The sequence below is a fragment of the Anolis carolinensis genome, chromosome 2 (genome assembly GCF_035594765.1).
Source record: "Anolis carolinensis isolate JA03-04 chromosome 2, rAnoCar3.1.pri, whole genome shotgun sequence".
Classification (NCBI taxonomy): domain Eukaryota; kingdom Metazoa; phylum Chordata; class Lepidosauria; order Squamata; family Dactyloidae; genus Anolis; species Anolis carolinensis.
The window spans coordinates 19,659,742-19,682,144 of record NC_085842.1 but is presented as its reverse complement, the minus strand read 5'-3'; the positions used below and the strand labels follow the sequence as shown (position 1 = coordinate 19,682,144).

General features: G+C 43.5%; 1 protein-coding gene across 2 annotated transcripts; it reads right to left on the bottom strand.

Moving 5' to 3' along the window:
• Nucleotides 1-2,635: 2,635 nt before the first annotated feature.
• Nucleotides 2,636-11,369, bottom strand: LOC134297027 (zinc finger protein with KRAB and SCAN domains 7-like). 2 transcript variants are annotated; one of them, XM_062973513.1, is made up of 6 exons: nt 9,532-11,369; nt 9,233-9,323; nt 8,235-8,314; nt 7,936-8,056; nt 7,402-7,454; nt 2,636-7,311 (listed from the first exon to the last, which is right to left on the bottom strand). In XM_062973513.1, exons 1-5 carry the CDS (start codon nt 9,694-9,696, stop codon nt 7,408-7,410), a joined length of 504 nt encoding a protein of 167 aa, XP_062829583.1. In that variant the 5' UTR covers nt 9,697-11,369; the 3' UTR covers nt 2,636-7,311; nt 7,402-7,407. The 2 variants fall into 2 exon arrangements, with proteins under 2 accessions (XP_062829583.1, XP_062829582.1); XM_062973512.1 differs by having other exon boundaries at nt 2,636-8,056.
• Between the last annotated feature and the right edge of the window lie 11,034 nt (nt 11,370-22,403).

The window sequence follows — 22,403 nt, the reverse complement described above, 5'->3', positions numbered from 1 at the left end:
ATGAAGTCTAGATGTGTCTGACTCTGGAGGTTGGTGCTCATCTCCATTTCTAAGTCAAAGAGCCAGCGTTGTCCAAAGACACCTCCAAGGTCCTGAGGCCAGCATGACTGCACGGAGTGTTGTTACCTTCCCGCCAGAGCGGTAGCTATTGATCTACTCACATTTGCATCATTTTGAACTGCTAGGTTGGCAGAAGCTGGGGCTAACAGTGGGAGCTCACCTTGCTCCCCAGTTTTAAACTGCCGACCTTTCTGTCAGCAAGTTCAGCAGCTCAGCAGTTTAATCCACCATACCATCAGCTTGTCAATATCCCTCCTGAATTGTGATGCCCAGAACCCGACACAGTATTCCAGGTGAGGCCTGACCAAAGCAGAATAGAGGGACACAAGGACTTTTGTGTAGCTATTGATCTACTCACATTTGCATCATTTTGAACTGCTAGGTTGGCAGAAGCTGGGGCTAACAGTGGGAGCTCACCTTGCTCCCCAGTTTTAAACTGCCGACCTTTCTGTCAGCAAGTTCAGCAGCTCAGCAGGTTAATCCACCATACCATCAGCTTGTCAATATCCCTCCTGAATTGTGATGCCCAGAACCCGACACAGTATTCCAGGTGAGGCCTGACCAAAGCAGAATAGAGGGACACAAGGACTTTCTTGGATGTAGATACTATACTCCATTTGATGCTGCTCAAAATCTCATTGGCTTTTAGCTGCTGCATCACACTGTTGCCTCATGTTCAACCTGTTGTCCACTAAGGGTCCAAGATCTTTCTCTCATGTTCTGTTATCAAGCCAAGCGTCACCCATCCTGTATCTGTGCATTTCATTTTTTTCTTCTGCTTAAGTGTAGTATCCTGCATTTCTCCTTGTTGATATTCAGTTTGTTAGTTTTGGCCCAGCTCTCAAAAAGTCATTTTGAATTCTGATCCTGTTTTCTGGAATATTAGCTTTCCCTCCCAATTTGGTGTCATCTATACACTTGATAAGCATGCCCTCAAACCTTCATCCAAGTAATTGATAACGGTGTAGAATAGTACTGGGTCTAGGACAGAAACTGCCTTTATGGCAACCCACTGGCCATTTCTTTCCATAATGAAGAGGAACCACTGGTGAACATCCTTTGGATTCAATCACTTGACCAAATACAATTCTACCTAACAGTATTGTCTAGTAGGCTTGAGCGATCCACGTAAAAATTGATTCTAAACTCGCTTCAAAAGTAGGGGGCGCTAGCGTTTAGTTTCTGATGTCATTTCCGAATTTTGCCCTCAAAATTTTTCGAAATTTAATGAAAATTCGTTAGTTTCAAAACTAACGACGCGCATGCGCTGTGGCCCAAAACAGCCCGGGGGGGGGGGGGAGTAAGATACCCAGCCAATGTGCACTTACTGCACTAATGTGCAAGAAAATAAAAGGGAAAAATACAGCCTCCCTTTTGCCCAAGTTCTATTTGTGTGGATTATGGGAATTGCACCATTTGCCAGACTTTGCAAGCGTTGATAAGCTTAAGAGAGCCAGCCATTTGTGCAGTGCAAGAAAATAAAAGGGCTACAGTAGTGATTTTTTACCTGTGGCTCTTGAAATTATCTCCAGTGTTGTATTCATGTTACTTGCTCTGTACTCATTACAAGTAGTTCTGCTGGTACTGAGGGATGAGCTAGTGAGAAAGAAACCCTCTCTGTCCAGATCCCCGGGCCGAATGAGCCACGAGGCTCCCTGCAGTTTTCATTCAGGACGTACAAGCCCCTCCCCTGAGTTAAACGTGCTCTCCGATTGGCCACAAGGTGGAAACAACATGCTAGGTTGCCCCAGTGCACTGAAACAAGTTTGGGTGATTTGCAAATGCTTGCTTACCTAACAAAAAAAACAATGACATCAGAAAAATTGCCTATCGCGGTTCGAAACCGCAGGATCCACACGACGGGATAATGTGATTCGAATATCGCTTCAAAAGCGACAAAACAAACGAATTACTAACGATAAACGGGGAAATCGAATTTTTTGAGCAAGCCTATTGTCTAGCCCATATTTTACTAGGCACACAGGAGGGTCTTCATGTTAAAATGTGTAAATTACTCAACATTTCTTTAAGTGCTAACAGAATAAATGTCTCAGGATTAACCACAAGTTCACTGTAATTGGGGTGTGGTAGCAGAGTGCCGGAACTGTTGCATTTAAGTATGTAGTAACCTGCTGAGGGTGGATGAGGTTTGGAGGTTGGTAGATGGAGAGAGATTTGTAAATAATGTAAATACTGCGCTAGTATCTGTACTATTTGTACTATTACTGCCACTAAAGAAAGAAAAGCCTCCCAGTTGGAATGAACAGCTTGTTCAGCGTATTGTTTTTGTTTCTGAGGAGACCACTTAACTGCAGAAAGGTATTTGGCTCCCTAACAGGAGTGAAGAGACCTTTCTGCTATACACAGGGAATTTCATGCTGATTTGATCCCGACACCTCATACGTCAAAAATAACTTCAAGGCAACACAACCTAACAAAAATTCCATGTGAAAATGAAATGTAGTGATGTGAACTACAGCCATAAAGAGATAAGGAAGTGGCACGTGAAACTAGCTGTTTCAATGAATTCAGAATTGAAGGCAAACGAGACAATAATTCCAAAAATGTTGGAAAATGTTTTACAAAAATTTATTTCAATTTTTAACTACATTAACTTTATAGCATACAATTCCAGGTAAAATACATTCAAGAAGAAAAAGAAAATCAATACATTATTAACCTCAATGGAAAGATGCACACACACACACACACACACACACACACAGAGTGATAAAGAGTTTAATTAGTTCTGTGACTGAGCTCTTAACTCAAATTGCTCTTATGTCAAATCAAATTTAATTGAAATGCTATTAATCCATTCCAGCCCCCTCAAACCAGTTTTCATTATTTTTAAATAAGAAAAATGTACTTTATAAGTAACAAATAATGTGTAAAAATAATTTATATATTTATTTAAGCTATCAGCCATTGATCTGAACCAAACTTGTTACACAGATCCCACCATGACCCACTTCCTGGTGAGGTTTGGGGGAGGATGGACCACTCACGATGGGATTTGCAGTACCTTCACCCACATCCAGAGACTGCTGCTAACCCCATCAGCCATGGATATGGACCAAACTTGGCATACAGACCCTCCGTCACTCACTTTAAGGCCAGGAGGCTCCGGTGGTGCAATAAGTTAAACCTTTGTGCAGGCAGGGCTAACATGAAGGCTGGGTTGCTGAAGGTTGCCGGTTTGAATCTGGGGAGAGCGCGGATGAGCTCCCTCTATCAGCTCCAGCTGACGGATTTTTAATTTCAGAAGGATGGAAATTCACAATGAAGACAAGTGGTCAGCCGTCCATTGTGACTGATGACATGGTGCAGAAAACTGAAGAAAATTTTCTTTCTTATCACTATTCAACAATTGACAACCTGTCTGAACTTTGTGCAAACATATCACAAACTGTTGTTTATGAAATCGTAACTGATCAACTAAAATATTAAACATTTTCTACACTATGTGACAATTTCACAATTAATCGCAACAGTGTTCATGCCCTTAGCATTTAGGTAGCATATTACAGTGTGAACTTCGCACTTGGAGGAAAATGGAATGAGGACGCTCATCTCTAACCTTCATAATGCCGGGGAATGAGCTACTGATGACTGGCACTGCTCGTTTGCTTCCAGTGGCTTCCCGCTACATGGCAGTAATACCAACTTCCCCATGAAAATTCTCGTGAGAGCTATGTGCCTTGTAACCTTACTTTCTGGATAACCCTCGTAGTAATAATAAAACACACTTGCAGGGCGTTTCACTAAAAACCAGTCCAAGGGGGTGTTTCTTCCTCCCTTTTAAATGCCATACCTGACAACGGAGTGAATACTGATCCTGTGTTTAAAATTATTAAACCATCCCTGACTGGTTTTGAATGACACTTCAGATGCCTTGTCTGTTTATGTTCATGGTATCTAATATACCAAATCCCATAAATGGTCTCACATAGGATGCTCTCGGTCACAGTATCTCCCGCAAGCTGCAGATCAAAATCATGCGTATCATATAAGTACTACAATCATACTTCCTTGCCAAGTCAACAACATGCAGACCTTGCTCATGTTTTTTGACGATTTCATGCTTTATATCCAAGCACATCATCCTTTTCTTCTTGGCATTCACTTTCTTAGGTCCTATGGTTAGCCAGACCTTGTAATTATAAAGATTTTGGACAATATCCTTATATTACATTCTATCACCCCTCCTACCCACTTCCTGCAGAAATTATAGTCCTACCATCATCTTAGCCACTGTAGAATCTATATCCCACACAAAGATGGAATACAAGCTGTTAGGAACATCATTCTGCAGTAGTGCATTGTGATAATGAGATTGATGTAGACTCCTGGCCCTTCAGCTTTCCTATAACCTCCCAAAGCCCTGGGATTGCAGAAATAACAGCAAGAACAAGAGCAAAGAGCTTTCCTGGCTGCTCCCTTAAAGCCCTGCTTAAGATGGCGGCTGGCATAATCTTATGCTAGACCTCGCACTATATCTTGTAACTCAAATCTCAGCTGGCATGTCAAAGCAAAAAAATGACCGATTGCTTCTATCTCAAAAAACTCTTAAGCTGGTTTCACAGTATGTCTCAAGTGAACATCAGTATGTTTGTATGCCTATTTTCTGGCTGTAAAGTTGTGAAGACAACTGTGTGATCCTAAGGATACATATGATTCTTAGGAGGAGCAATGGGGCATATGGGACCCTAACCCCTAGGTGTTGTTCTACATGTCTGTTTCACTTCCAAAGTAGAAATCTAAATGCTGCATTGTCCTATCACTAAGAACAACAAAACCCCTTCCTTCACATCTCCAAAGGAGATTAGGATGACACTTTCATTTACCTAAATGGCAGATACATGTCTCTTTCAGTCTCCAAAATGACAGCCATGACAACAATCAGCAGAACTCAGGGCACCAAAGCAGCCCAAAATCTGGTGGCAGAAACATTTCAGCTCTGCTGTTGGCACACACCCTATTTGAATTGCTATTTCCTTCTGTGAGTGCCTTGATAGCAAAACAGATGTGTATTCTGACAGAAGCTTTCTACTTTTAAACCAGTGGTTCTCAGCCTGTGGGTCCCCAGATGTTTTGGCCTTCAACTCCCAGATATCCTAACTGCTGGTAAACTGTCTGGGGCTGCTGGGAGTTGTAGACCAAAACATCTGGGGACCCACAGGTTGAGAACCACTAATTTAAAGGCTTTCTTTCTTGTGTGAACTCTTTGATAATCAGCGAGACTGATCTTCTGCCTGAAGCTGCTTCTGCGTTCTAAACACTAAAATGGCTTTTTCCTAGGTGAACTCTTTGATGACACGCCAGACTTGTCTTGAGTGAAGCTTCTTTCGCACTCCAAACAAATAAATGGTTTATCCCCAGTGTGAATTCTTTGATGAGCATGGAACCTAGTCTTCCGAATGAAGCTTTTTCCACACTCCAAACAAGCAAATGGTTTCTGCCCCGTGTGAACATTTTGATGATAACTGAGACTTATTTTATGCCTGAAGCTTCTTCCACACTCCAAACACAGAAATGGCTTTTCTCCTGTGTGAATTCTCTCATGAGAAGTGAGATTGCCTTTTTGACTGAAGCTTCTTCTGCACACCGAACACTGAAATGGCTTCTCTCCTGTGTGCACTTTTTCATGACAGGTAAGATTTTTCTTCCAACTGAAGCTCTTTCCACACTCCATGCATTTGAATTGTTTATATTTTGAGTGAGTTTTTGGATGAAATGTGAAATCTACCTTCTGAGGGAAAAGATTCCTACCCTCCAAGCACTGAAATGGGTTCTCTCCTGTGTAAACGTTTTCATGAGTGGGGTGTGAATACCGAGTGAAACTCTTTCCACACTCCAACCGAGAGCAAGTTAGATGCATCTTCTGAAGGAAACTCTTTCCAAGCCCCAAGCAGTGAAATGGTTTATCTCCTCTGTGAGATGCTTTACGACAAGGCAGCTGCCTCTTTTCAATGAAGCCTTTTCCACAATCTGTGTGATGACTCATGGGCCATGTAGTCCTGCTCCTAGTACTATTGTGGCAGACGAAGAGGAAAACTTGGGTTTCCCACCATTTCAGCCAGAATTGGAGCCCTTGCACCTGCAGGATGTTTGCCCTCCAGAAGTCAGCCAAACAAGCCTTGGGCAGAAATCTCCCCCGTTCTCTCGCCGGGATAATTATAATCGAGATAGAGGCGCTAGGGAGGCGAATCGCCGAAGCGCCAGAATCGCTGCCAGACAATTAGCTGATTAAGCCTGTTTCCCTTGGGAAATCTTAAGGAGTCATGCATCTGGACACAGTATGGGTTTCACTTCTTGTTCCCCAGGGAAAGTGTTCCTTGGCGGGAAAACAAGATCCTATATAGCTGTTTGACCGCAGGGAGATCCTTGCGGAGTCAATTCGTCAGCTTCAGGAGTGAGATCGTGTGTAGACTACGCTACTCCAGTTCCTTGTTTCCAGGACCTTGCCACGGATCTTGTTCCAGTTCCAAGCCAGCCTTGTTCCCCGGACCTCGTCACGGACCTCGTTCTTGCTTCTTGCTTCTTGTTGCCTCGTATCAAGCCTCGTTTGCCAAGAATCTAGTTTGTTTTCCAGCCTTGTTGCCAAGTTCCATTGGACTAAAGGACCTTGTCATTTTCCCACACTTTGCTTGGCAAAGTGTGTGTTTCGGTTATTGGATTATAACTTTGGACTCTAATATCTCATATTGGACATTGTTTTCCTGGACTATATTTGACCTTTCCTGAAAGGTCTACTTCTGAACTATATTCTTCACTTGTTTTTATTGACTTTTTATATTCCTTTAATAAAGATATTAGATAGATTCTGGTCTCTGCGCATGGTTATTGGTGCTCTGCAGCCTGGGTCCTGACAATCTGAGCATTTAAATGGTTTGCGGCTCATCCGATTTGTTGGATGAGTAATGTGGCCATTGCTAACTTTGGTGATCTCTCCATATTCCTTTCTTTTCAAATACATTTCTCCTGTGTGAATTCTCAAATGAGAATCAAGGTTTTGTCTACAACTGAAGGTCCTTCCACAAATACATACATTTTTGTCTGTTTCTCTTCGAGTTATTTTTGGGGCTCTGATTCCATGGGCCACCCCACTCTGAGAAGCTGGTATTTTCTTCCTCCCCTTCTTGCCAGCACCAGGTTTCCTTCTTTTTGGCCCATTCTCTTTCCATTTGATTCCTTTGAACAGGCCCCTGCTTGGTCCCCCTTTCTCCTCCTCCAATTGCTCATCATCATCTGGAACACAGAGATAGAGCTGGTCAGAGCCTCAGAGCAATAATGCTCTCCCTTTCTTTTAACGGCTCGGCCTCCTTCTGGAACACTCACCTGCTTTTATTTATCTTTGTGCAACTGAAGGAGATAACCTGGACTCCTCTTTCCTGCAGGAATGAGCCAATGAAATAAGTTTGCTGCTTAGTAGAGGAACACTCCTTTTAACATCTCTCTAGCCCTTTGTATTATCAGTCTTTCAGTCTTCATAATAATGGAAATAACCCATGGGAACTGAAGAGGCCCTTTTGGGGGTCCCCCTCATAGTGCCAAGTTTGCTTCAAATGATCCATAAGCAATACACCTGAACGTGACATTCTCCGCTGTAACTTTGACAAAAGCCTCAGAAGAGACCCCAGAAAACAGAAAGGGAGATACAGAAGTTTTGACAATATAATAAGGCAGTTGTTCTCAATCTGTGGGTCCCCTGTTGTTTTGGCCTTCTACTCCCAAAACTTCTAACAGATGGTAAATAAACTGGATGGGATTTCTGGGAGTAGGCCAAAACATCTGGGAACCCACAGGTTGAGAACCACTGTAATAAAGACTGTTGGGAGGCAAATATTGATGAATTACAAGAAAGGAAATTACCCAGAGAAAACACAAGGTTGAAAGTCTCTTCCATGACTTCCTTATGAAGGGCCCTTTGTCCTTGGTGCAGCAGAGCCCACTCCTCCTCCATGAAATCCACAGCCACGTCTTCAAAGGCCACCTGCAGAAAAAACACCTGATTCATGAGCAGGAAGTGCCCCAAATGAAATGATTGAGAGTACCCTAATGAGGTTTCAACATATAAACAAGGCCCTCAGATTGGGCATCTTCCATTCTCAGGGGAATTCAGCCATGCCAGGGTGAGGGGTACCCAGCCCGCTAGGGACCCTTTACTTCACCTGATCCAGTCCCACTGAAGCTGCACCATAAGGAAGAGATAGACTTGGAAATGGAAGAGGTTGTGTACATGTTCCTTTTCCTGTGCAGGACACAAAACAAAGAAAGGTAATTCATGGACCATATTTTCTAAGTCTTTCCAAATCCTTCCAACCACAAGACAGAACCAAGACAAAGACACACAGCAGAAATTGGGGAAATAATATCATTAGAAAGGCATGCAAACCTTAACAGAAGAAATCAGTTCAAGGAAAACTACATGACTCCAGAATGTTTGCTTATTTACAGTTGGCCCTTCACATTTGCAGGTTTCACTTTTGCAGATGTGATTGTTTGCACTTTTGAACTCTAGGTCTCCCTAGCAATCCCTAGGTCATCCAATACTAAACTATGATCAAACGGAGGTTGATCACAGCTAGGTATTGGACGACCTAGGGCATTCTAGGGAGAATGCTTTTCTTGGACCTACAGCATGATTTAATGGTCAATTTCCTGCACATAGCCGAAAAATGTGCTTTTTAATTTCAGTTTTCCACTTTCTCAAAGGTTCTGAACCAATAACCCCAGTGTGTATGGAGGGCTGATAGTCTTTCTTTGAGATCTTCTGCTACTGTTCCTCCCCACACATAAAGCCCAATGTAACATGTAATAGGGCAAAACATATATTTATTTCATTTCTATACTGCTCTCTCACCCCAAGGGGGATGCAAAAGGGTGTACAATGTGGCAAAATTCAACATATGTAACATGTAAACAAAACATTTTTAAGCAATTAAAACTCCCTGTTAAAATTAGGTGAAATGTTTAAACCCTGCTTATTTAACAGTATAAAACATTGAAAAGTGAAAAGTATAAAGTTGGTATAAAAGAAAGCTCAAGAAATGTCTCATAGCTATTTTTGAAAGTATAGCGAACACATCTGAATGCTCCCAAAAGTCATTTGCAGTTTCACAGAAGAAACTATTTTTCATTCTTGAGAAATAGAGAAGCCTATCCTTACCCACTGAAATGGAAAGCTTTCCCCCTTCAAGCATCATCCCCTTGGTCTCAGGACACTTGGTTGCCTTAGTCATTTCTTCCATGAACAAATCCTGCACCAGAAGAAACAGGAATAATCATGGTAAAAAGGGGAAGAATTAAGAAAATAATGAAAGAGCACACATTCAGAGTCCACTATCCCTATTTTGAATGTTTTCCAATAAAATGGTTTATACAGTGTATAGAGCAGGAGGGAGTTTGAAAATATTTTTAAAAAGGCATTCTTGGACCTTTGAAATGACCAGGATGACTCCCTCTCACCTGCTGCTCCTTGCTCTGCCTGCCCTCTTCTGCTTGGCTGAGGAGGAATCCTTCTGCCAGGGCCACGGCCTCGGAGCTGCTCTCTGCCCCACACTCCCTCACCCAGTGCTCCATCTCTGCAGGAAGGACAGCCAGGAACTGCTCCAGCACCACCAGATCCAGCATCTCTGCCTTGGTGTGTCTTTCTGGCTGGAGCCACTGGCGGCAGAGGAGGTGCAGCTGGCTGCAAACCCTTCGGGGCCCTCCACCTCCTTGTAGCAAAACCTCCTGAAGCTGTGACGCTGTCCCTCCAAATGCAGCACATCCTTGCTCTGTGTGGGTTTTTCCTTGAAGGCTCCTCTAGCCTTAGCCTGAGCAGGACGAGGGGCTTTTCCCAGTTTGGGCCCCACAGAGCCTTGCATTCTCATGTTGGCAAATAGGTTCTCAAAGAAGGAATATTCTCCACTGCTGTCAGATTCTCCTGCAGGCAAAAACATTGGGGGATATTCCTGTGGATCAAGAGGATGGGAAAAGCTAGATAGCAACCGTTTGGTGAGGGAGCAAAACAGAATGCTTTGCCATTGAACCCAGACTGTGACACTGAACAAGAGACAGTATTTTACCACAGTCTCATCTCTAGGGAAAGATAGACTCTTCACAGCCTCAGAAACACTACTGTTAATGGGAGGTGGGGGCTGACAATAGAAGGAACTGTGATCCCGATGAAGAAGTCAGACTAGAAAAAAGAGGCTGAAAATGAATTCTCCACATTTTGCAGAATCCATCCAAGAGACCCTACTGATCAGAACCAGAAAGAACAGAAATTGGCCCTGATAAATCCCCAGAGATGGACAGAGAGAAAGGTGAATGGAGACCCCTCCAGAGTTGGGATCTTCCCAATTGGGGCCGGGATGTATGAGCTGTGTTCTCTAGCCACAGGCCTCCCACCTTCAAAGCTTGGCAAAGGATGCAAGGGGTTTTCTAAGGAGAGCAGCGAAGTCCTGAGCTCAGACCCAGGAAACATAGACCCAGAACTCTGAAAGAGGCCTGGACCACTGGCTACAGAGTCACATTAATTAGTTATAATCTTAAATAGATGTGCCAATTTAAAATACTCTTCATGTACTTAATGGAGCAGCTCTTGAATATTTTATTTAAAGATCCTAAAAATCCCTTACCTAGATGACCCTTACTCAAAAATCTTGTTTTTCCATGAAAGTGTTGACAGGACATGTTCTGCCTGACATTTGCTCTTTGCTCACAATATAAGGTCATGCAAACTGCAGTAATGATTTGGCTGCTGGATGATGCATACGTGGGATGAACTATGAACATGTCACCTGAGAATAGTGCATACGTGGAGCAAACTATGGACACTTCATCTGATGTGATGAGTAATGAGTTATATAAGTTAAAAGGCAACTACGCATGTCCAAAAGGATTATAATAGTCAGCAAATTCCATTGTCAGTTAACTTTCTGCACATGCTGTGTAAGATTGTATAAATTGGAAAGCCACTACAGGCAAGGGGTGGCATTACGTTTTCTGGGCATTAGCTAACATTGTCACCTGCTCTTGGCCAAAAGTAAACTATCTTGAAGACAACTTCTGCTGTCAGTCTGCTTTCTTCACCAAACGAAATTCCACAACAGTACTACAGATCCAGAACGATAAAACTGTCTTTAAAAGACTGCAGAAGTGCATCTGAAGGTGTGCATTAATACTGAAACTGAAATAAACCACATGCCATTTTCTTAGGAGAGTAATTCAACTACAGAACTCTCCTTAGAGCAGGCATGGGCAAACTTTGGCCCTCCAGGTGTTTTGGACTTCCAACTCCCAGTAGGCTGTTAGGAATTGTGGGAGTTGGAGTCCAAAACACCTGGAGGGGCAAAGAAAGCCCATGCCTGCCTTAAACACTTGGGCTGCAATGCTACACTCTGAAGAGGTGGATGAATGTCCAGAAAGGCTCCTGCTGAAAGAAACCACCAAGCTTCAGAGGGGCTAAAAGGGCCCTTCTTCTCAAATCCCTGTTATTCATTTTGTTGCGTGGCAGATGAATACATCTCTCTGTGTGATAAGTATTAGATTTTGTGCCTGCAGGCAGAGACCATGCTGTTATCTCAAGCCCAAACCTGGAATATTAAGTGCAAGGGAGAGGTCTCTTCCACCAGGTAGGGATCTCTCTCTCTTCATTCTCTCCCTTCAAAGGAACCCCTGGGGAGGGAAAAGAAGAAAAGAAGGGAGAGGGAAAAGGAAGAAAGGAAAGGAAGGAGGGAAGAAAGAAGGGAATGATAGAGGAAATAAAGAAAGGAAGGAAAGGAAAAAGGAAGGAAAAAAACGGAGGAAAGGAAGAAAGGAGGGAATGAAAGAAGGGAAGGAAGAAAGAAGGGAATGATAGAGGAAATGAAGAAAAGAAGGAAGGAAAGGAAGAAGAAAGGGAAGGGAAGGAAGGAAGGGAAGGAAGAAGAGGAGGAAAGGAAGAAAGGGAATGAAGGAAGGAAAGGAAGAAAGAAAGGAAGAAGAGAAAGGAAGAAAAGGAGGAAAGGAAAGAAGGAAAGGAAGAAAAGGAAGGGAAGAAAGGAAGGAGGGAAGGAAAGAAGGGAGGAAAGGAAGGCAAAAGGAAGGAAGGAAAGGAAGAAAAGAAGGAGGAAAGGAAGAAGGAAAGGAAAGAAAGGAGGGAATGAAGGAAGGGAAGGAAGAAAGGAAATAAGGAAAAAGGAAGGAAAGGAAGGGGAAAAGGAAGGAAGGAAAGAAAAAGGAAGTTGGAAAGGAAGGAAGCAAAGGATGGAGGGAAGGAAGGAAAGAAGGAAGGGTGCCTCAAAGACCCCAAACAAGGAAAGAGAAAGGCCTGCAGAGCCCCCTCCTCCTGAGGTCTCCCTTCCCCAATTCCTTCCTGAGGCGAAGGACAAGATGGCGCCCCTGAGGGAAGAGGCCCTTTTGCAGCTGCCAGATTTGGGAACCCTCCTGAGGAAAGGAGAGGCCTTCTAACCACAGCCAGGCTTCCTTTGGAGAGGAGACCCTCAGCACAGAGCCGTTCCCTGCCTCTCTATCTCTCTCTGTCTGGCGCCAGTGTCTTCTCCTGAGATCTCGACCTGGAACCGCAGAGGCCTCCTTTCTTTCTCTCTCTCTCTCCCCCTCCCTCTCTCTCTGAGCTCGAAGGCGGGAACTGAAAGTGCGCAGGCGCGAGAGGGAGGGGCTCTTCTCTCGCTTGTCTCCTAAGTAGGCGTGGCCTACAAAAGGAGAAGCCCCGCCCCCTGCAAAACAAAACCAAGGCCTGGTCCTTTTCCCCCAAAGCAGCCTGAGAAAAGAAGTGGGCGTGGCTTGAGGGGGCGTGACTAAAGGGGCTATGGGCGGGGCTATCAGGAAAGGGGCGGGGCCTCTAAACAACTGGATCTAAGCCTGTATTGCTTTGGCTACAACTTGGGAAACTTGTCACACTGGGTGCATCTACACCAGGGGTCCCCAAACTAAGGCCCGGGGGCCGGATGCGGCCCATCGAAGCTATTTATCCGGCCCCCACAGCACAAGGGCAGAAGGGGGTCGGGCTAAATGACCCAAGGGGTCTCTTCTTCTCTTACAACCCATATTATTATTATTATGGACACAACGACGTTGTATGACATAGCAAACAAGATAGATATGCTGGGTTTCGTTTCACAAAATCACAAGTCGAACACTTCCCAAGTATCTAGGACTGTGTGATGTATTTTCGGATGATGCGTGCAGATCCCAGCAGGGTGGCTTTTTGCAGTTGGCAGATCGTAATTTTGTCAATGCCTATTGTTTCCAAATGCCGACTGAGATCTTTCGGCACGGCACCCAGTGTGCCCATCACCACCGGGACCACCTGCACTGGTTTCTGCCAGAGTCTTTGCAGTTCAATCTTGAGGTCCTGATAGCGGCTGAGTTTTTCCTGTTGTTTTTCGTCAATGCGACTGTCACCTGGGATGGCAACATCAATGATCCAAACCTTGTTCTTTTCCACAACTGTGATGACTGGTGTGTTGTGTTCCAGAACTTTGTCAGTCTGGATTCGGAAGTCCCACAGTATCTTTGCGTGCTCATTTTCCAATACTTTTGCAGGTTTGTGATCCCACCAGTTCTTTGCTGCTGGGAGGTGGTACTTGAGGCATAAGTTCCAATGAATCATTTGGGCCACATAGTTGTGCCTCTGTTTGTAGTCTGTCTGTGCAATTTTCTTACAGCAGCTGAGGATATGATCAATGGTTTCATCGGTTTCCTTGCACAGTCTGCATTTTGGGTCATCAGCTGATTTTTCGATCTTGGCCTTAATTGCATTTGTCCTGATAGCTTGCTCTTGGGCTGCAAGGATCAGGCCTTCTGTCTCCTTCTTCAGGGTCCCATTTGTGAGCCAGAGCCAGGTCTTCTCCTTATCAGCTTTTCCTTCAATTTTGTCAAGGAACTTTCCATGCAATGTTTTGTTGTGCCAGTTGTCAGCTCTAGTTTGTAGTGTGGTTTTCTTGTACTGGTTTTTTGTCTGCTGTGCTTTGAGGAGTTTCTGATTTTTGACTTCAATCAAAGCAGGTTCTTCACTTTGCTTTACATATTCTGCCAGGGCATGTTCTTCTTCTTTGACTGCTTGTTTGACTTGTAAGAGTCCTCTGCCCCCTGATCTTCTAGGCAGATAGAGCCGGTCAACATCGCTGCGGGGGTGCAGGGAATGATGGATGGTCATGAGTTTTCTTGTTTTTCTGTCCAAATTGTCCAGTTCCATCTGTGTCCAGTTTATAATGCCAGCAGTATATCTTATGACAGGTATGGCCCAGGTGTTTATGGCCTTGATGGTGTTGCCTCCATTGAGCTTGCTTTTGAGAATTTTTCTGACCCTTTGTGTGTATTCTTTGCTGACCACAGTTTTCACATGTTCATGCTTGATGTTGTCCAGCTGTAATATGCCCAGATATTTATAGGCCTCTGGCTGGTGACACTTTATTGTTTGGCCATTAGGCATATTTATGCCCTCACTTTCAATGATTTTTCCCTTCTTCAATGCCACTGTCGAACATTTGTCCAAACCAAACTCCATGTTGATATCAGTGCTAAAAATTCGGACAGTGTTGGTCAGAGACTGAATTTCAGTTTCTGTTTTCCCATATAGCTTCAGGTCATCCATGTACATCAAATGTGAAATTTTGTGAGAATTCTTAGATGTTTGGTAGCCGAGATTTGTTTTTTGTAAGATTGTTGACAGAGGGATCATGGCAATAATGAAAAGCAGAGGGGACAATGAATCTCCCTGGAAAATTCCTCTTCTGATGTTGACAAGTCCATAGCTTTCATTTCCAACAAACAGTTCAGTTTTCCAGTGCTCCATCATGTTTTCAATGAAGGTGCCAACGTTTTTACAAATCCCGATGGCGTCCAGGCACTTGATGATCCAGCTGTGTGGGAGTGAGTCAAAGGCCTTTTTGTAGTCAATCCACGTCATGTGAAGATTAGCTTTTCGGCTCTTACAGTTCTCCAGAATCATTTTGTCAATCAATAACTGGTCTTTTGTGCCCCTGCTTTTCCGTTTGTTGCCTTTCTGTTCATCTGGCAAGATGTTTTTTTCTTCAAGATAGTCTTGAATTCTGTCAGCTATGATGCCAGTCAGTAGTTTAAACATAGTGGGCAGACACGTTATTGGCCTGTAGTTTCCTGGTGCTGCTCCTTTTGCTGGATCCTTTTGTATCAGGTATGTTCTTCCAGTTGTTAGCCATTCACTGATACTTCCTTTCTGCAGCATCTCATTGAATTGTTGGGCCATTTTTCCATGTAAACTAATCAGATGTTTGTGCCAAAATCCATGAAGTTGATCACTACCAGGCTATGTCCAGTTCTTGACTTTTTGCACTCGTTTGCTGATCATCAGTTGTTATTTCCATCAGTTCCATTTTGTTCTGTGAGAATTTTCCTTCAAACTCCTTTATCCACCCAGCGTTTTTGTTGTAGTTTTTATTGTTTTCCCAAAGTTCTTTCCAGAACCTCGTTGTTGCAGTTTTCTCTGGTTTTATGGTTACTGTGTCTGTAGTTTGGTTCAGACTCTGGTAGAACCGTCTTTGGTCTGATTGAAACAGTTGATTTTGTCTGTACTGGATGATTCTGGCTTCATACCTTTCAATTTTTCTGGATGTTGCTGTAATTTGTTCTTTCACGATCTCCAAAGCTTCTTCAATTTTTCTGGTGTTCAGCCAGTACTTTCGGATCAGGTATTGCTTGATTTTGTCATTCTTCAGTTTCTTCTCTTTCATATTTTTCAGGTTACTTGCATCTGATCTAAGCTTTTTGATTTTCAACTCCAGCCTGACCTTCCACTTTGGTTTTCCAGTCGATTTTCTTTGTGGCTGCCTTGGTTGTAGGAGCCCAAGCTCTTCTGTTACTATCACTGCTGCACTGTAGGCATACTGGTTTGTTTGTTCAATTGATGTTATTTGGACAGTGGAGAGTACTGTATTCACATCTTTCATGAGAGGTGCCAGTTGTCTCTTGGGCACTGTTTTTAGAGTTGGGAGCCGCTTTCTTATTGCATTTGCTGCAGCATGAGCCACGATCTTATCCTTGAGCTCTTGTTGTCTTGCTGTCAAGGTTCCTGGTGGTTCAACGGGTGTTTCAAGTGCTGGTTCTTCAAATTCTTGCAAAAGGTCCACTCTTTCTTCTGGTTCAATCTGTTCCACCATTCCAAGTGTTGCTGGAGTCTCTGCTGCTGTCTGTGCTGTGGTCTGATGGTGATTTACTTTGCAAATTTTCTGGATTTCTTCAAGTTCAACTTCACTGAACACTTTGTTTCTGATTATGAATCTTCGTTGGTCAGCCAGTCGGGGTTCTGTTATCTGTGAGTCAGGGTACTCTTGTTTCCACAGTTGATGCATCCTTTTTTGGTAGCCACGCATTTGAGGTTCAGATTTGTAGTAGCATTTCATAATTGTGCGGTTTTCTGGCATTGTGTATTTCTGCCGCTTCTGTGACTGTTCATTTGGGTTTTGATGATTCCGTAGCCCACTTGTCGATGGATGTCCAGAATCAGCAGCATCCACCGCGGTCCTTTTTATCCTGGGCGACGACCGAGCCAGTATAGACTTCGTTTGGGTTTGATTCTCCATAATGCTAATGGGTTAGGTGCTCTTAATTCTGCTCCTCAGCTGAGGCCTCTCTGGCTTGGTTGGACCTGCCGGTAGTTACACTACTGCCAGCACAGCCCTCAGTCATCATTGGAGCAGGTAAGCCCCCCCACCACGTCAAGGTGGCACCTGCGGGGGGGATTATTATTATTATTATTATTATTATTATTATTATTATTATTAACATTGAGGCTGGGTGGCCATCTGTCAGGGATGCTTTGCTTGTGCTTTTGGTGCACAGAGGCAGAAGAGGATTGGACTAAATGGCCCAAGGGTTCTCTTCCAACCCTCTTTATTATTTATTATTATTATTTATTATTTATTATTATTATTATTATTATTAACATTGAGGCTGGGTGGCCATCTGTCAGGGATGCTTTGCTTGTGCTTTTGGTGCACAGAGGCAGAAGAGGATTGGACTAAATGGCCCAAGGGTTCTCTTCCAACCCTCTTTATTATTATTTATTATTATTATTATTATTATTATTAACATTGAGGCTGGGTGGCCATCTGTCAGGGATGCTTTGCTTGTGCTTTTGGTGCACAAAAGCAAAAGAGGACTGGACTCAATGGCCCAAAGGGTCTCTTCCAACCCTCTTTTTTATTGTTGTTGTTGTTATTCATTATTATTGCTCGGTGGCCAACTATAGTCCGGCCCTCCAGCAGTTTGAAGGATTGTGAACTGGCCCCCTGTTTAAAAAGTTTGGGGACCCCTGATCTACACTGTAGAGTTAATCCAGTTTGACAGCACCTGAACTGCCCTGGATCTATGGCATGGAACCCTGGGAGTTCTAGTTTGGTGACAAAAAAAGATGTAAAATTACAGATCCAGTGATTCTACAGCAGGCATGGGCAAACTTGGGCCCTCTGGGTGTTTTGGACTCCAACTCCCACAATTCCTAACAGCCTACCGGCTGTTAGGAATTCTGGGAGTTGGAGTCCAAAACACCCCGGAGGGCCCAAGTTTGCCCATGCCTGTCCTACAGTGTCAAGTGTGTTGTGGTTTGTGTAAATAAAATAAATATGTAAATAGAAGCTTTATCACCGCCTTTAAATCAAGATAAACTCTGCTGTGTAGTAAGGCTTGTCACTTTAGGCTTGGGTGAAACAATAACAGTATCTTTATTCAGGTTCAAGAGTTCAAACAGTTTGTAACTGTCCCTTTAAATATGCCTCATTTCTTCTTTAAATAGTCAAACTCTGGAGGGCACATTACATTCCTGACTAAAAATTCCTGTCAGCACCTTTCCCTCACCCTTCAGAAAAGAAGACAAAACTGAAACTGAAAGTCAGTTGGAAAAACCGTTGGGTTTGCTTCTGCCAAGCCAAAGGCAGCAACCAATCAGAATGTTAGCTTCCTCAGCCAACCAGCTGTTGCCATAGCAACTCCCTTTCCAGTTAACTCATCTCATATGGAGTTTCTTATTTCAAATTCTCTCACACTGACGACTGTTACCTGGTTGCTGGCTGCAGTGTCAGTTCCAGAAGCTACGGCCCTGGACTCAATAGCTCACATTTCCTGAGCCCGGGACTTTCCTTGGGCATCGGCTTTTGGACTTTGATTCAACCTGGTGTACCCTAGACTCTTCTGGTAGTTATTTATCTATTTATCTGTCGTGTCAATGGCTTCAAATTACAAGAAAGGAGATTCCACCTGAACATCAGGAAGAACTTCCTCACTGTGAGAGCTGTTCAGCAGTGGAACTCTCTGCCCCGGAGTGTGGTGGAGGCTCCTTCTTTGGTGGCTTTTAAGCAGAGGCTGGATGGCCATCTGTTGGGGGTGCTTTGAATGCGATTTCCTGCTTCTTGGCAGGGGGTTGGACTGGCTGGCCCATGAGGTCTCTTCCAACTCTACTATTCTATGATTCTATGTGTCCGTAGCAAACTGAGGGTACAAGTTGTAATGTATTTGAAAACACAAAGTTTTAAACAACAAAAACTTGGCATTATACTGAATGTCCTTTGACCAGTGGCTGGCCACTTGGAGTGCCTCTGGTGTTGCTGTGAGAAGGTCCTCCATTGTGCATGTGGCAGGGCTCTGACTGTGTGGTAGTAGGTAGTCTACCACGCAGAGACAGCTATTGGATGACCAGCCTCATTATAATTCTATTCTGAATGTTATTAGGCTCCTTTCTTTGGGGTATTTTAATCTAATGATTTTATCTTATATTGCTGCTATAGTCCCCCCCCCCCCCCACCTTTGAAGTTGATGGATTTGCATTGGTCGTTGTTTGATATTATTACTGTTATATAAACCTTTGTTTTAACTTCTGTTTTATCATCTTCTTGTTTTAAACTGTGTATATTGTTTAATGTATTAGTGCTGTTACTTTGGTAACGTTGTGAGCCACCCCGAGTCCCCACGGGGAGATGGTGGCGGGGTATAAATAAAGTTTTATTATTATTATTATTATTAGTCTGTGGTTTGCTTTTCTCCACACTCGCATGTCGTGGCCTCCACTTAGTTCTGGAAATAATAATAATAATAATAACACAACACACCAGACATCACAGTTGTGGAAAAGAACAAGGTTTGGATCATTGATGTTGCCATCCCAGGTGACAGTCGCATTGATGAAAAACAACAGGAAAAACTCAGCCGCTATCAGAACCTCAAGATTGAACTTCAAAGACTCTGGCAGAAACCAGTGCAGGTGGTCCCGGTGGTGATGGGCACACTGGGTGCCGTGCCAAAAGATCTCAGCCGGCATTTGGAAACAATAGACATTGACAAAATTACGATCTGCCAACTGCAAAAGGCCACCCTGCTGGGATCTGCACGCATCATCCGAAAATACATCACACAGTCCTAGACGCTTGGGAAGTGTTCGACTTGTGATTTTGTGATATGAAATCCAGCATATCTATCTTGTTTGCTGTGTCATACAACATCGTTGTGTCAATAATAATAATAATAATAATAATAATAATAATAATTTATTTGTATTCTGTCCTATCTCCCCTACGCTCATGACCCTGGAACAGACATTTGGAATCTCTCTTGTGTATTCCTGTTGCTGCGGACACAAACCAGAGTACTAACCACTATACAGTTATTTTTTTGCATCTCTGTTGGACTTTTGGCTCAACCTTGGAGTGTTAATATGTGCTGGTATTTGGAGGTTAGGGCTTTGGTAGCTCTTGAATTGTGGTCCCCAGACATGGACACAGTGTGATTCCAGGTGAGGCCTGACCAAAGCAGAATAGAGGGGCACTGTGACTTCCCTCGATCTAGACCAGTGATTTCCCAAAGTGGGCGCTATTGCCCCCTGGTGAGTGCTGCAGCAATCCAGGGGGGCAGTGATGGCACCTATTAGGACATGGGGCGGGGCCAGGGGAGGGGCGTGGCTTCTTCCCAAGAGCCCAAGATAGGGCTGAGAATCTATACCTCTCCTGAGGTGCTTGTTGGGACAGAGGGCGGAGCTAGGGAACGAGGCGGGGCCTCCTTCCAAGAGCCCGAGACAGGGCTAAGCCTCTATACCTCCCCTGATTGGCAGTTTAGGACTAAAGGGCAGGGCTAGGGGTGGGGGCAGGGCCTCTTCCCAAGAGAGCGAGACAGGACTGAGCCTCTGTAAACCTCCCCTGAGGCGCTTGTTAGAACACGGGGGAGGGATATAGAGGTTCAGCCCCGTCAGGCACTTGGGAAGAGGCCCCGCCCCCTCCTCTAGCCCCGCCTCCTGTGTCCTGGCAAGTACCGCAGGACAGGGATAGAAGCTCAGCCCTGCCTCAGAGCTCATAACTCCGCCCATCCCAGCCCTGGCCGCCCATTTGTGGCCCCGCCCACATCCCCCTCCCAGCCCTGCATCTTGGACTAGGGGAGAGGCTCAGCCCCGCCCTCTTGAGCAGGGGCCACGCCCACCGCTCTAAGCCACTCCCCCTTTCCAGGGGGCGCTGAATCATATTTCATCTGGAAAGGGGGTGGTAGGCCAAATAAGTTTGGAAACCACTGATCTAGACACTAGATTCCTTTTGATGCAGACCAGAATCCCATTGGCGTTTTAGCTACTGAATCACACTGTTAGCTCATGTTCAACTTGTTGTCCACTAAGACTCCAAGATCCTTTTCACACGGACTGTTGTTGAGCCAGGCGTCATCAGTCTCTAATGTTATTTTTGGATTGGCACTCTTAGAATCCCCCCATCAGGATAGATTCTGGGAATGATCATCCAAAAAGGCACTTTTCTCCATGTTCTGGAAATTCTAGCTTGTAGCACTTGGGGAGGAGAGGAACCAAGGTCAGATCTTGTTGACTTATAGGGATATCATTAATTTAACCGATTTTCTTAACATGCAAGGAATATTCAGAGGTGGCTTTTTCAGTTACTTCCTCTGAAATATCAACCAAAGGTACTTGATCTTTATTAGTAGTCTCCCAACCAACAACCCAGCATGACCTAGTGTCCTTATGGTATTTAGGTACACCACTTCCCTAAACCATTCCTAATAAGGAATGCTTTCCATCTTGATTCTCTGTATGTTTTTTTTTTTGAAGTGGCAAATGACTACCAATCCACATCAAGAATCGTGGACATAATAGCACTTAGGCTTTTTCCACACAGTTGTATAAAATCCACATTGAACTGGAAGATATGGAAGTGTGGACTCAGATAATCCAGTTCAAAGCAGATATTGTGGATTACCTGCCTTGATATTCTGGGTTATATGGCTGTGTGGAAGGGCCCTTAGAAGCTATTATGTGGGTGCAGCAAAATGTCTAAATACACATGAGAAAGATATCTCAGAAGACTGCACAAAATCTTTTACAGCAAAAGTATTCACAAGAGAGTTGCTGGTACTGAAAGAAGCCCTATTAGACTTTTGAATGCAATTTATGACAAAAAATGAAAGGTAAATACAGTATAGTAATATTTTTCTTGCCATTAAACCATTTTGTGCAGTACCAGAAACTGTTTCTTCAGCTGAAAGATCACCCAATAAGTTGGAAAAACATGGCAAAGAAGCATGACTAGTAAAGACCTACTTAATCATCTAGCAATTTTGTGCATTGAAAATGACTGAGCTAAGCAAATTGTTTTTATTGAAGAAATTGTGTGGGCAAAAGCTAGAAAAAATACTTTTGAGATAATTTTTGGTATGATCGTAAGCCTTTCCTACATAAATATTCGTCCACGAAATTATATTGAGGAACACATCAATGTCAGTTCTGAAGGCAAACAACAAGTCAACAACACCAATTTCAGTAATATTATTATTATTATTATTTACAAAAATGTATTTCAACTTTCAAAGACATTTACAGCTTAAAAAATCTGTTTCAATACAGTCATAAAAGGAAAAGAAGCAGAAAATGAACCAACAGTATAGCATTAATCTCAGTTTAAAGTGATTTACCATGTTTATATGTCTGCTCTCCAGCTATAAAGGGGTAAAGAGAACTGTGTGACCTTCAGGACTCACCTGATACAGTAGTCTCACTTATCCAAGACTCGCTTATCCAAGATTCTGGATTATCCAAGGCATTTTTGTAGTCAATGTTTTCAATATATCATGATATTTTGGTGCTAAATTTGTAAATACAGTAATTACTACATAACATTACTGTGTATTGAACTACTTTTTCTGTCAAATTTGTTGTACAACATGATGTTTTGGTGCTTAATTTGTAAAATCATAACCTAATTTGATGTTTAATAGGCTTTTCCTTAATCCCTCCTTATTATCCAAGATATTTGCTTATCCAAGGTTATGCTGGCCCGTTTAGCTTGGATAAGTGAGACTCTACTGTACTTAAAAGGACCAGAGGGCCAAAA

Excerpts from the sequence above, each read along its gene's own strand:
- LOC134297027 (XM_062973512.1), bottom strand. The coding sequence starts at position 9,696 with ATGCTGGATCTGGTGGTGCTGGAGCAGTTCCTGGCTGTCCTTCCTGCA. Across the intron at positions 9,324-9,531 it reads GGCAGAGCAAGGAGCAGCAG|GATTTGTTCATGGAAGAAAT; the intron begins GTGAGAGGGAGT and ends CTTCTGGTGCAG. Across the intron at positions 8,315-9,232 it reads AAAGCTTTCCATTTCAGTGG|GAAAAGGAACATGTACACAA; the intron begins GTAAGGATAGGC and ends TGTCCTGCACAG.